This window comes from Yarrowia lipolytica, chromosome 1E, assembly GCF_001761485.1.
Source record: "Yarrowia lipolytica chromosome 1E, complete sequence".
Classification (NCBI taxonomy): Eukaryota; Fungi; Ascomycota; class Dipodascomycetes; order Dipodascales; genus Yarrowia; species Yarrowia lipolytica.
The window spans coordinates 1,020,790-1,034,121 of NC_090774.1; the positions used below are offsets into that span (position 1 = coordinate 1,020,790).

General features: G+C 46.9%; 7 protein-coding genes, 1 non-coding gene and 1 pseudogene across 8 annotated transcripts; 4 read left to right on the forward strand and 5 right to left on the reverse strand.

Moving 5' to 3' along the window:
• Positions 1-273: 273 nt before the first annotated feature.
• YALI1_E10210g (uncharacterized protein) lies at positions 274-1,692 on the forward strand (the record flags this gene model as incomplete). Its single annotated transcript, XM_503693.3, has 1 exon — positions 274-1,692. The coding sequence occupies one exon, from the start codon at positions 274-276 to the stop codon at positions 1,690-1,692; it is 1,419 nt and encodes a 472-aa protein (XP_503693.2).
• Positions 1,693-1,797: 105 nt separating this feature from the next.
• On the reverse strand, positions 1,798-2,556 carry YALI1_E10233g (uncharacterized protein; the record flags this gene model as incomplete). The annotated part of the gene is made up of 1 exon (XM_503694.3): positions 1,798-2,556. The coding sequence occupies one exon, from the start codon at positions 2,554-2,556 to the stop codon at positions 1,798-1,800; it is 759 nt and encodes a 252-aa protein (XP_503694.1).
• A 721-nt stretch (positions 2,557-3,277) lies between these two features.
• Positions 3,278-3,445, reverse strand: YALI1_E10242g (Compare to YALI0E08387g, Misc non-coding, gnl|GLV|YALI0E08387g [Yarrowia lipolytica] highly similar to uniprot|P41927 Yarrowia lipolytica Metallothionein-I MTLI; annotated as a pseudogene).
• Positions 3,446-3,957: 512 nt separating this feature from the next.
• On the forward strand, positions 3,958-4,485 carry YALI1_E10247g (uncharacterized protein; the record flags this gene model as incomplete). The annotated part of the gene is made up of 1 exon (XM_068282938.1): positions 3,958-4,485. The coding sequence occupies one exon, from the start codon at positions 3,958-3,960 to the stop codon at positions 4,483-4,485; it is 528 nt and encodes a 175-aa protein (XP_068139039.1).
• Positions 4,486-4,802: 317 nt separating this feature from the next.
• YALI1_E10256r lies at positions 4,803-4,883 on the forward strand. The gene has a single exon. It is a non-coding gene; the product is annotated as a tRNA-Gly (tRNA).
• Positions 4,884-6,756: 1,873 nt separating this feature from the next.
• Positions 6,757-8,232, reverse strand: YALI1_E10290g (uncharacterized protein; the record flags this gene model as incomplete). The annotated part of the gene is made up of 1 exon (XM_503695.1): positions 6,757-8,232. One exon carries the CDS (start codon positions 8,230-8,232, stop codon positions 6,757-6,759), a length of 1,476 nt encoding a protein of 491 aa, XP_503695.1.
• A 499-nt stretch (positions 8,233-8,731) lies between these two features.
• YALI1_E10295g (uncharacterized protein) lies at positions 8,732-9,868 on the forward strand (the record flags this gene model as incomplete). Its single annotated transcript, XM_503696.3, has 1 exon — positions 8,732-9,868. One exon carries the CDS (start codon positions 8,732-8,734, stop codon positions 9,866-9,868), a length of 1,137 nt encoding a protein of 378 aa, XP_503696.3.
• A 161-nt stretch (positions 9,869-10,029) lies between these two features.
• Positions 10,030-11,250, reverse strand: YALI1_E10320g (uncharacterized protein; the record flags this gene model as incomplete). The annotated part of the gene is made up of 1 exon (XM_503697.3): positions 10,030-11,250. One exon carries the CDS (start codon positions 11,248-11,250, stop codon positions 10,030-10,032), a length of 1,221 nt encoding a protein of 406 aa, XP_503697.2.
• Positions 11,251-12,945: 1,695 nt separating this feature from the next.
• YALI1_E10339g (uncharacterized protein) lies at positions 12,946-13,237 on the reverse strand (the record flags this gene model as incomplete). Its single annotated transcript, XM_068282939.1, has 2 exons — positions 12,946-13,172; positions 13,216-13,237. The coding sequence occupies 2 exons, from the start codon at positions 13,235-13,237 to the stop codon at positions 12,946-12,948; spliced, it is 249 nt and encodes an 82-aa protein (XP_068139040.1).
• Between the last annotated feature and the right edge of the window lie 95 nt (positions 13,238-13,332).

Below are 13,332 nucleotides of genomic sequence, written 5' to 3' on the forward strand. Positions count from 1 at the left end.
GCATCGGCTTATTATCTTCCGAGTACAGTACTACTACAATCGTAGTACAGTACAGTGTATTATACACAGCTGACGATCGTTCTTAGGCGTGGCTGATGACGTCAAAACAAGCTTCCCCCACTTTCCAATCAGGAATTATTAGTCGATGGACAAGTGTAATTGAGGAGGTTGGAGCGGTGAATACGTTCCAGATTCTTCGTTGATCAAATATTAGGGCCTGTAACTCTAGATTCATACAACAATCATTTCCATCGCTCTACTAAAACACTTTCTATGGTCGTTAGTATTAATCCATCTATCCCCGCCGACAGCCTTGTCCGGAAACTCAAATGTGCACCAAATCATGCACTCCACATCTTATCTCTTCTGACACATCACCACACGAAATACGACAAGATGATCAACCTGTTCAAAGGCCACCCCAGCGACGACTTATTTCCGGAAAAGGAAGTGTTGGCCGCCGCCGCGTCATTGCTGTCACGTGACCGCCCGGAAGACGACGACGACGAAAACCGACATCCCCTTACCTATGGGCCTGATCAGGGTGCTTTGTACGTCCGGCAGCTGATCGCCAAGTGGGTCACGGAGCGGGAGCTGCTGGAAAAGACTCCGATTGCTGCCAATTGCATTAATCTCACCTGTGGCGCTTCTTTTGGTTTTGCAGATATTCTGCAGTCTTGCACTCTTCCCCAGACTGGTTACACTCGACGGGCATTCATTGTTTCGCCGTGCTACTACCTCATCAATTCGGTTTTCATTGATTGTGGGTTCAAGGGCAAACTGACCGCAATTCGAGAGGATTTCGGACGCCTGGATCTGACCAAACTGGAAGCGGATCTGGAGAAGTACTCTTCCGAGGAGGGCCATGAACACGAAAAGTCACCTCTGGACGTTGTGGGAGACGAATCGCGACCCACCAAGAAGATTTACAAGTTTGTCTTCTACTTTGTGCCCACATTCAGTAACCCCGGAAGTGCAATCATCCCTCTGGAGGACAGAGTCAAGCTGCTGGAACTCGCTCGAAAGTACGACATGCTCATTGTGTCTGACGACGTGTATGACTTTCTGGAGCACTCGATTGAGCGGGAGAATCTGCCTCCCAGAATGGTCACCCTCGATCGTGAGACTGTAACCTCTACCCATGGAAACACAGTCTCCAACCTCAGCTGCAGTAAACTGCTGGGCCCTGGTCTGCGTGTTGGGTGGCAGGAGACTGCTACCGGCGCTCTCGCCCTCCAACTGGCCGATTCCGGTGCCTCTAGATCTGGAGGTACCCCTGCTCACCTCAACACCATGATTGTGGGCGAGATGATTAAGCTGGGTCTGTTTGATAAGGTCGTTAACCATCTCAACAAGATTTACAATGCACGAGCTACCGTCTACAAGGAAGCCCTCAAGAAATACCTTCCCGAAGGTACCCATATCGAGGGTGGCGATGGAGGCTACTTCATTTGGGTGACTCTGGACAAAGTGGATGCGCGAAAGATGGTTGAGCTTGCCAAGGAGCGAGGTCTGGTTCTGGCGTCTGGAGACAAATTTGAGGTAAATGGTGATCCCCAGAACTGGGGAAAGACCAGTGTCCGTGTCTCTGTTAGTTATACTGATGCTGATAAGGCTCTGGAGGGAATCAAAATCTGGGGCGGGGTTTGCGATGATCTGATCAAGTGGGACGAGGCCATTGATGTGTGTTAAACGACAATAATGAGATTGATTTGCCAAGATCAAGAGAGATTAGAGCAGTGCAGCTTAGTAGTACGTAGATGTATTCAATAAATATAGACCTCTGCTTCTCGTTGCTTACAAGAACTGAAGGAAAAAGTAGTAGTAGAAGAGTATACCCTTCCATACGGATGCCAGTTCAGTCTTGTAGAAGCTGTACAATGAAGAGTCGTTCCAGGCTGTAACCCCAGATTCACTCTCGACAGGGTATCTGAAGTAGAGGTCAGCTGCGAAATACAGGTAGGCAGCAGCTCGGAAGCCCTCTAGGGTCCAGGCTGGAAGGAAGGTCACGTTCAGATACAGTGCTACGAGCACCGACTCCAGAACCTGTGGGTATAGGAATGCAAACAGGAAGGCGTACTTTGTGGCTTTGATTTGCTGGTCAGCAGGGTAGAGGCGTTTGACAAAGTAGGCCTGGGAGTATTTGATTTGGTTTCCCAGGAAGCCGGTAACTAGATTGAGGGCGCTGATTTGCAGGACCTTTGAGAATTGGTTGGAAGGGTTGAAGTCCAGACACAGAAACTGGACGCCCAGTTGCAGCAACCAACACGCGTAGAAAACGATGGCTGTGAATTTGTGGGGAGCCATGTTGGGCGTCCACATTGGAGGTGTCCAGAAAGGTAGGATTGAAGTCGCCAGAATGAGTACTCCCTCAAGAGTTGCATTGAGTGATGCGCCTTGAGACACGAGAACCACCACTGCAATTGCGATTGATTTCTTCACTTGCAGAAAGATGAAGTTCTGGATCAGCCCAGCTTTGGGTGACGATGGTTGAGGAACTGCGACCACCCCTGGGGCTGAATCTGTTGGTTCCGATGGAATTGCGCTGTATGACATTGCTTAAGGAGGGGACAATTGGTGTCAAGGAGTTACAAAGTTCTGTCGGGGAGGTGGCGAAGATAACAGTTTTTGAGTTTTGATAGTGCCGTGCGTGGAGAAGGGGTGCATGCGCTCTCTTGGCGGGTGAAACTACGCCGAATCAGGCTGAAAAGTAGTATTGATGTAGTTTTATGGTGTTAGAGATCCGCTTGCTATGTGCCATTCATACATATATATTTATGTACCCTGAAGTACCGCAGTGGAATCCTTCAGTAGTATTGGGGTGGTGATAAGGATAACCAGCTTTCTCAGTATCAGCTTTCTCAGTACCAGCTTACTTGAGCTAAAATGCAAAAAAACAGAGAGATTCTCAAAGAGTCCTTCATTTACCTTGTGTTGATGGCTCCAATTGGTACTGATTACCTAGTATTGAATGTTTGAAGGTCTTGATCTATTATGTTTTCATGGTAGGATACATTTTTTCTTGTTTTTCTCTGTTGACTGTGTATAATATATAGATCATCCATCTCAGTAAGTGTTATATTTATCAACAAATCCATGCGTTCTCCCAACTACAGTAAATATAAACAATACTAAATTCATTGCTATACGTTTACATTATTCTTTCACAGCAAAGTTATAATTAAATGAATGTATATGCAGAAAGAAAAAAAATAATAAATACATTGTTATGCATCAACATTTTATATACATTCGCAGAACACTCGCGATCCGGCTTTTAGTACTTGCAGGCCTTGCAGCCGCACTTTTTGCAAGCACAGGTGTCGGGCATGTTTTGGGACGAGCAGCAGCAGTTGTTGACCAAGTCTCGTTTGTTGAAGTTGGACTCAGAGGAGATGGAGTTGGAGATGAGAGAAGCTCCAAACATGGCAGATGAGAATCCCATTGTATCAATGTTTGTGACAATGGTAGTTGTGACAGTGGTAGTTGTGACAGTGGTAGTTGTGATATTGGTGGTTGTTGGATATGTTTGAGTGGTATTAATATAATGTTGGCTGCTGTCTATTTATAATCATCCGCTGCTATTATATTTTTGAGCATGCGCACTTTTTGCGATATACTGTAGGGTCAAGTTTAACGTTTTCAGCCCTTCGCGATAATGTCGCTTCTTGCATACAAAGACCGAACCTAAACAATCCTCTCGAATGTTTTAGGTCTGGAAAATTGTCGCTCCGGCGACATTTCTGTAATATTTTTAGTATTTTTTGACAGTAGTAAGTGTTTAAGCTCTCACAGTTGACCAATTGTCTCTGTAAACCAACGTCAATGCGACTTAGATGGCTGTGTTGTTCGGAATCCGTCTAGGTTGGACCCGTCGATGCATGAACTCCGGATTGGCATCTTCTGGAAGTGTGAAGATTGAATAAGGAAAATAATAGTCGAGCCAAGTTCATTCTGATGACTGCTATTACATTTATCTCTAAGTATCGCATAAATCCCGTAACTCAGACAATACCGGCGGTTTCGCTTTTGGAGATGGAATCGCCATATCATCAACACTCTTACTGCACTGCACTGCCCTACGACTGCCCCTTTCCAAGTCGTTCTAGAAAGACGTTGTTATTAATGTTTGACTTATCCAAATATCCTCAGATCATTCCAAATCTGAGCTCTTCACGCCACAGCCTCGCCACCTTTGTGTATCGGCACTTTTCGAATCGTCCAGTGCCACTTTCTGCAAGATTCGTGCATTCTACCACGGCTGAATACAACTTTATCGTGGAGATCTGGGAACCAGAGTTTTATATAATAAGAGCCGAATTCCCCATTCTCTTCCTTCACACATGCACATCAGCTCAATCATCTCTCTGGACCTCTCTCAAACAAAACACACAATCTATACTAAAGGAATTTGCATACACAAGGCTCAGAGCTTCTCTCATCTGTTCCAAGCCCCCAGACCATGAACAAACACAATCGTGTTGACAGCTTGCTGTTGCTCCAAGGGCCGTTGAGAGGCTCACCAGCACCTGCTCTTGCACCAAGTGTGCTTGCGACTCTTGCCAATGCTAAGTTATCTCATATTCTAATGTATCATTGACCATATTCGTTTGATGTCGTAGCACCTTGTAACATGACATCAGAACAGTTATAGCCCCTTTCTAGATTTACAAACGGACTTCAGAAAGTTGTAGAGCAACTTCTGAGGACTTGTATTCTTTCAGTGATGAAGAATTTCGCGCTATAATGGGCACGTTTGTCCTTGAAATACCCCATCCCTTTTCCCCCCGACATCATCTTTCGGGCGGTTGGTGTAGTGGCAACATATCTGCCTTCCAATTAGTTGCTAGCAGGTGCCAGGGGTTCAATTCCCCTACCGCTCATCATTTTTGCCTTCTCCATCGTTATAGCCCTTGTAATTCTTTTGTTGGTGGTATTCGTTGCAGTCTTCAGCTCCAACGCAGTCTACTTCCAGCACCGTCCTTCATTTACACTGTACGTAAAAGTGTTGTTTGAAGATACTCTTTTTGAAATACAAACTCATCTCCCCTTTGAAACCATCCGTTCAACCCTCAAGTGCGGGCGGTCTGCGTTATAGGGGTCTTCGAAACACACGCAAGGTAAATTGTCTGGAAATCCTGCCATTACACAATTATGTCTCAGAATTCCGCATCGGAACATCGCCAGTTGTTTTCAGCATTGAATCGAGCATGAACCGAGACTGTATGGGAGTACAATATTTGAGACTGAAAGACTATATATCCGCTTGACTACCGGTTGAATTCATACATCCAACCTGTCCTGCACCAAAAATTGCACCCATTCCGACAAGAGCCCGATCAGTACCAGTAGACTGAAACGTCTTGCCATGTGTACACCTTGCTGTCGGCCATCCCACATGGTTCTTGGTCTTGGTCTAGCTCTCTCTTTGGGAGTGACATTTAACCAACGATTTCCAAACCCATCGAGAAGCAGTGCCAGTATGTCTAGGGCCGAAACAGCTCCCATAACCCATTTGGACATGTACCCGTGGTCCAGAGAAAGACCATGGTGACTTTTGAATCCGCCCTTACGATTGTAGCTGTCAATGTTCCACTTCGCGTTCAATGGAAGGAGAATGTCTCCAGTGTATATACCATTAGATAACATGATACAGTACAGTAGCCACAATTGAAGGTCTCCAACATAGAATCGTTTGGAACCTGTTGATCGTCCCAAAGATACTTTCCAATGCACTCAAGTCTCGAGGAAGTCGGCTGTCGCTCAAAACGTTCATGAGAAAGTTGATTATCATGCCCGAGTTCAGACAGTTCTCCACTGTCGTCTCTTGGGCTCTTAAGTTCTGAAAGAATAGACATTCTCCCCAGGACCTGTTGGAGAAGCTTCCCGATGGAAGAAGGACTGCACTTTCTGAGGGTAAAATGCAGCCATCCTCAGTGACTGATTGGTACAACAGTTGAAACGTTTGCACTTCGTCGATGGAGCGATTTTTTTATGATTTTTTTATGATTTTTTTTGCAGTGCAGCTTCTGGATTGGCACTATGAGCACCCCAGATAAGATCCCAGAAAGATTTGGACTCTGAATACTCTTAGTTTTCTTCCAGTGAAAGCTGACATCATTCAAGCTCCTTCAATTCTGTCAACATGATGTCTCATGCCCCTCGACTTACTGTAACGCATAGCAGAACCAACATGGACATGAAAAGGTCGGTTTGTTCGCTGCTTGGTTGGGTGACATAGAAGTACTGTATAGTGTACCGTACATACTGTACTACAAGTAATACTTGTACAGTCCACGGAAAAGAGAGAGAAAAAAAACATTTTTCGCTGTCCAGAAAGCTCAGAGATACCGCTTCTACCCCAGACTCCTTTGTCAACAAAAAACTCAACAAATATAGTTATTTATACTTATAATTTAGCCGCTACTAACTGAACACCAACTATTACTTCAAAGGTTATTCTTTCACAGCAAAGTTATAATTAAATGAATGTATATGCAGAAAAAAAAAAAAAAAAACTTCAAAGAGCGAAGGAAGCTTAAAAAATTGAAGCCATGCTTCCCAGAAATGAGATTGCTATCCAGATATTTCTGTAGTTCATACGGCTTCAAGTTATGGCACTCAAATGACCCATTCATCTCCTTCGTAAACACTAGAAAACTCGCACTCGTTACTTGTACTTGTGTTAAATATATGCTCTAGTCCATTTCTCTATTCCATTTTTCAAACCAATTGTCCCTCTCCATGATTTTGACATCACTTCTGCTTATCATCCACACTGAGACCCTTCAGTGCCTGTCGCAAATCATCAACCTGCTGCAGACCAGTGGAGTTATTGAGTGTGGATGCCTTCTTCTTGTACATCTTTTTGCCAACCACAGAGTAGTTGTCCATAAAGTCGTCCATGATGGACTCAAAGTCGTTTCGCTCCTTCTTCATGTCAAATTCGGGCTGGGGCTCATCCTTGGATTCATCATTGTACTCAGCCTCGACCTTGTCGAACCGGTCGTCCAGGAATGTCAGGCCCTCGTTTCGGAACAGGGCAGAAGAGGTCATGGAGTATCCAGACATGGCGGTTCCGTTCTTGGCAGCCTTCTCTCGCTTTCGACGAGACCGTCGGCTCATGGCGGTGTAGGCAGCTCCGTCGATTTCGCTCTCCACCTCCTCGCCTCGCTTCTTCTTCTGGTCCTTCTTGAACTTGTCAAAGTCCTGCTGCCACGAGTACTGGGGGTCAAACTCGTCTTCCTCCTCCTCTTCGGCCTCAACGTCCAGCTCGGCAGCCAGAGGCTGGGAGACCTCTACCTCCTTTCCAGCTTCTTCCTCCTTGTTACCCTTAGACCGCCCCATGGCTCGGGCCTGCTTGATGGCCTGCTGTCGAAGAGCTTCAATCTCCTCATCGTTGTGTTCCTCCTCAACTGTGTCAAAGGCGCCCTGGATGGTGCCGACATCACTGTAGTCATCGTAGTAGTCCTCATCGTCGTATTGGTCGTCCAGAGCGGCCTCCTCTTCCTCATCGTACTCTCCAGACTGAATCAACTCGCCAAAGACATCATCCTCGGCATCCTCCTCCACGTAAGCCTCGTCCTCCAGAGCCTCCAGGACCTCCCGCAGATCGGGGTCCATCAGCAGCTGTCTGTGAGCATCAGGGATGTCCTGCTGGTCCTGGTAAGTCAGCTTCTTCTTGACCTCAGAAGGAAGGGCCTCAGCGGGCAGCTGAACTCCATTCTTGGCAGCGTAGTCAGCCTTGAGAATCAAATCGGTGCCCTTGCCCCGCCGTCCTCCAGGTCCAGAGTGCTCCTTGTTGTTAGTCTTTCGCTCCAGATAGACGGAGTCAGACATGCCCATGGGTCGCAGATGCTGCATATAGTCGTACTTGGAATCATCGTACTCGATACCGTAGAGAGCGGCCTCTCCCTCGTTTTCTCGTCGGCCCTGTTTGGCAAACTTGTCCAGCTCAGCCTCCAGGTCAGCTCGAGTCAGAGCTCTGTGGGGGTCCTGAGAGTCGTCGTGGAGCTCGGGAACGTCTCCGGCCTCGCTAGCCTGACTGGCAGCCTCAGAAGCGGCTACAGATCGAGCCACAGCCTCTCGCTCCCTTCGTTGCTGGTTGAGATTGTCGACTTTGACAAAGACTCGCTCGGAGGCGTCTTCATCATGATAAAGAGGATCGTCTTGCGCTCGGTACACCAGCGAAAAGGTCTCGGCGTCTTTTTTCTTAACCCACGTTTTTCCCATTGTCGTGTTCTTTTTTCTTCTTGGGTATATATGAAGCTGGATATTGTAATTACTGCCTTATGCACGATACGAAATTTTTATATTTTAGGCTTTTGGGTTTACTGTAGTGGCGAGAGATGGGGACTGTGAGTTCGAATTTCAGAAGGTGTCTTGAATGGAAGCCCGGGGGAAAGATGATGGATCAAGCAACTAAACAGACCATATGGCACAAGCCTATGATTTTTTAATACTCTCAATGACAGGTTTAACCCTGTCTCACCCTCTCCTCTTTTTATATATAAAAGTATTGTTGTATAGATTTTGTAATCCCAACTTTTTGTACTTTCTCCTGTATAATCACTTAGAGTTGTTAAGAATAATGTTGAAATCAGTTGGGAGTTAGTTGATGTTAAAACTCAGTCTCTCTGACCATCACACCGAAACAAGTGATGGTTCAAAGCAACCCCGCCTTTGACACCCCAAAAGACTTCTCATCACTTGTTTATCATCACACACAGGCATGGCGAAAATAAATCCGAATCCCAGAGCAACAAGACGCGGTGTGGCCGACTACGTGAGACCTGGTACTCGGATCGCTCGTCCTTCTCACCACACGCCAACCATAGAGCGAAATACTAGAGATACCAACCACACTGAGTCAGACGCGACAGTCCCCCAACAATGCATTCGGGTGGAGGTTATTGCAGAGAAACCCTCGACGCGCCCACTGCCGCGAACGTTCGAAACGATGCTGGCGTTCTACGGGATCCTCTTCATGTCCACGTTGGCGTCAGTAGTGACCAGGGACACATACCTGAAAATCGCTTCCTACATGTGCAGCCTGACCAGCACCGAGATGAATACCCGCTACTGGTTCCGAACATTCACCAGGCGCAACAAGCATCTCTTTGACGATACTATGGAAACCCTCAAGAAGTTACCCTCAATGGTCCAGCCAGTTGATATCTATGGGATGGACAGTACGTGGTTGTCGGATGACGGACACGTTGACCTCCACACTGCACCTGTGACGACAAAGATGGAATGGCTGAAAACTTTCCTCAAAGATACCGATAATGGTGGCGTTTTAAGAATGCTTGTGGTGCCATACCATGAAGGGCTGGAGGAGTTTGTTGCCGCGTGCCTGGTCAACTATGTGCTGGTATCTCACGAGAGTACCACATACGTCTTAGGGGACGACACAGATATCCATGACATGGAAGCTCACTCAATCTCTGTTGGGGTGCCTGAACCCGAGGTCATTGGAGTCGATGCTGTCGACCCTAACTCGCAAAGACTGGACTCACCCGCTCCGGCAGAAGGAAGTGACAACGCAGATGCCTGTGGCTCCACCGACACAGATACCCGAGATGACTCCAGCAACGATAATAAGCAGCACCCAGGAGATATCCCCGAGACTGCTGATACTGAAGATACTATTACGGAGCCCCCTTCTAGCCAGCTCGTGATAGTGAGCCGAAAGTCTACAGAGGAGGAAGAAGGGGTCACTGTTTGCACGGAATTCTCCGATAAGGCTCTCTCTTACCCCTCTGGAGATGTTCTGAAGCTGCTGGAACACACGCTGGAAGAGAGAACCAAGCTGATTATGAAAGTCATCACCATGGAGAAGGAGCTAAGAGCTGCTCGGGGCGGCTGAAAGTTACGTTGCTAGAGGGAGTCTGTATGGGTGTTTATTTATATATCTTTCAAAAGCGGTTAGTTGCTAGTGTCACTATATATGTTCAAGAAGCGTCAAGTCGTAAGGTATTATATGGAGGAAATGTAGGCGTAGAAAAGTATATAGAAACGAAAATCTTGTTAGTTTGATTTACTGATCCGGGTGGGAACCTTGGTATCGTAATTGTAGTTGGGGTCGATGTTGTGCTGGTACGAGAAGTTGCCCTGGTATTGTGGCATGTTGAGCACGTCTCTTCGGCCAATGTTGAAAGCACACAGACCAATGTAGAAGATATAAGCCAAATGGTTCTGCAGGAAGTTGATTCGTGACCACAGGTTGAAAGTTCCTCGGTGGCACAGGGGGTTCTCTCCTCCCTCGCACACCACCACCTTGTCCAGCTTGGGGTAAACGCTCTCCTCGTCTATGAACACCTCTCCGATAGAGTGGGTGTAATTGAGCCAGTCGGGCACTCCCACGACGATATCGTTCCAGTGAGTCACTCGGTAGAATCGTCGGGCATCATTGACAACCAGACCAGTATCGTTGAACCACAGCTGGTTGATGTAGGCGGCGAACTCAGGGTTTCCAAGTCGAGGCTGTCCAAAGTTGATCATGTAAGGGTCAAATCCCAGCAGTTTGAACTGTGTAGCAAACAGCTGGGCCTGAGCAGCTCCTAGAGAGTGGCCAACAACAAACATCTTGTAGTCGGTGTTATTTCCCAGGAACTTTTCAATCTGGGGTCCGGCATGCTCGATAGTCTCGTTGAAGCCCTTGGCGAATCCGTCATGGATCTGGCAGTTCTCGCACTTGTCCATTTTCTTGGGAACCAGGCTAGGGTCTTCATGCACAACATCCTGTCGCTCTTCCAGGTTGCTGAGACCCTTGTTTTCGGCAGCGTAGTGCTTCAGGATGGCCTGCTTGTGTTCAAAGTCCTCCTTGGTAGGGATCAGATGCGTGGGCAGAGAGGTCAACCAAGGGGCAGTCTGAAATTGAATGTCTGTGACGATATCAGGGATACTGAAAGTTCCTCGAAACACAATGTACTTTTCCTTCTTCTTGTGGTCGTATGCAATGTAGCCGGTAGTGGAGGCTGAGGAGAAGTTACCACCAAACACTGAGTCCAGCTGGAGGTCGGGGAAGTACCGACAGCTTTCTCCGCAGGTGAAGTCCGTTCTGAGAGGCGTGAAGGGGGCATTGATACAGTACGCGATGTTTGAGAGTCGCGAAAACTTGGCTGTGAAGTCGTACAGATCCTGGGTGGCCTGGATTCGAGTGGAGGACGAAGTGGCATCCACCTGTCCATAGAGCATGGAAGCCAGGTACGAAATCACCTGCCCGAAAGTGAAGTTGAACCCTGCCATTATTTTTGGAGATATGTCTTATCAAACGGGCCCCGACGATCTATATATACCAGCCAATATGCTCTGTAGAGTATACCTACTCCGACACCCCTGCATGATAGCATTATTCGGAACTGGTGGAGGAGGTGTTAGATGGGCTCTTGGAAAGCTGAAAATTGGAGTATGGCGTTACCGGCGCACGACGAATCGATTGGTGTTATCACCATTTCCCCTGGAGCTCCCTATCACTGGCAACTGTCTGATGTCGTCAATATCACGTTTGAAGAACATCTGGATCGACGTATGATCGGCAGTCCACATAGGTAGTGCGGCGAGTCCAGAGAGTGTGCATTAATTGAAGGTCGCATGCACTGTTCCGGTCCCCGGTGCCCTTACTTGTACAACTGTGGGAAATTTGGTGGCAGGAGACCCGTTGGTGATCATGTTTGTCGCCCAGAGTGTACTACAAATAGTTGTACCCTATGCAAGACAGCAACACGGGAGGACCGCTATCTACAAGCAGATCCGTCCTGTGATTCGGGACCCAAAAGAACGAGTAGACTTCCCGCAAATTGAACCAGAGTACATAGAGACAGGCTTCGTTCTATTTCCCACGCATGTCTGCTGCACCCCACAGTTCCATGAAAATACAATGATGAACAATTCTCCGAATAATACATCGTCGACCTCAGAACTGGATTCCACTACCTTGATGAACCTCCATCTCGAGTAAATTCGACACTAGCAGTTCTCTATAGTTTTTATTATCGTTGCTACAACACTGTATGAGACAGATTGTAGACTGGGCCAACTTATAGGGCAAATTCTCTTTTCCCACAGCACCCAGTTGCGGATCTCGTGGATCTGCAAATCATTTTGTTTTATTGCCGACTTACACTTTTTAGGAAAAAAGGTGTAAACAGAGTGTCGTTATTATATACAGCGACGACAAACTACAGTATAAGTACAGTAGTCCATCGTTTGCAAGCAACATGTCCCATAATGCTGGCCCTTTCACCAAGTCTCAATAGATTCTGGCTCTTCGTCGGTAAAATCCTGTGGTCCAGTTCCTCTAAAAGCAGGTACCAACCCTTGGCCATGCTGTACTCCATGTGATTATTTCACACCAAAGGTTCTAGTTCTCATGTTGTCTGCAGAAGCGAAAACGCCGATCTGTCGATCTTTGACAGGCTACACACAGCGAAGTAGCGGAAGTGAGTGAGACTAGGGCAGGCTTTAGCCTGAAAGCGACGTATTGTAGATACACTACAATAACTAAATCCAATCTCGTGAAAACTGTGTCGGATGAAATGTCTGACACAGATCAAGAGCCTTAAGAAAATGGACAAACTCATAACTTGGAGAGTACAACATGGTACTATAGAAACTCTTGGACCGCAAGCTGTGACAGCTATATAGTTTATGTAATTAAATCAGTTGAGTAATTTAAGTTGTTGAATCACATGCTTTCAGGTCCAAGTCTGTTTGGAAACGGCCCGTTCAGAGAACATGTACCCGACTTCATCCTTTACAGTTCATGTTGATATCATCGTGAACTCGTGGAGTACTGTACTGTAGTGTTTTACGGCAGTCCATGTCAAGCTGGAATGATGAACATACCATTGTGATCTCCAGTTCCGGCCGAGTACGAATACGAAGTCCAATACTCTCTGTCGCCAACAACCACACAGCTATCTAGAATCGTCTGTATTACTCCTAACCAAAAAGATCGACATAAGGACATTGTCTAACATTGTCGATCTTCCCAGAGTGGTGCCATGAGCAAAGATACAGCGCAAGGGGACCATGCGTCTGCTGTTCCAGATCCATTGGCTTCATTTTGACTTCTGGGGAATGACTTCTGGGGAGGCCGAAAGTAGTTGCAGCATCCACGGATGTCTTAGATTCAGCCCATAAGCACGTCTGACAAGTGCAGGGAACTTCTCAGCGGTACCGAATTGCTTTTTTCAGAGGTGAGGGGAGGACCAGTTGAGTGGAAGAAGAGCATGTGAGAACCTATTGGGAGGTTGCAAAGTCGAAAGAAACCGGAATAGGAAGGTCGACAAGGGACGAACCAGCTGTGAGTCATGAGAGATGAAAGAC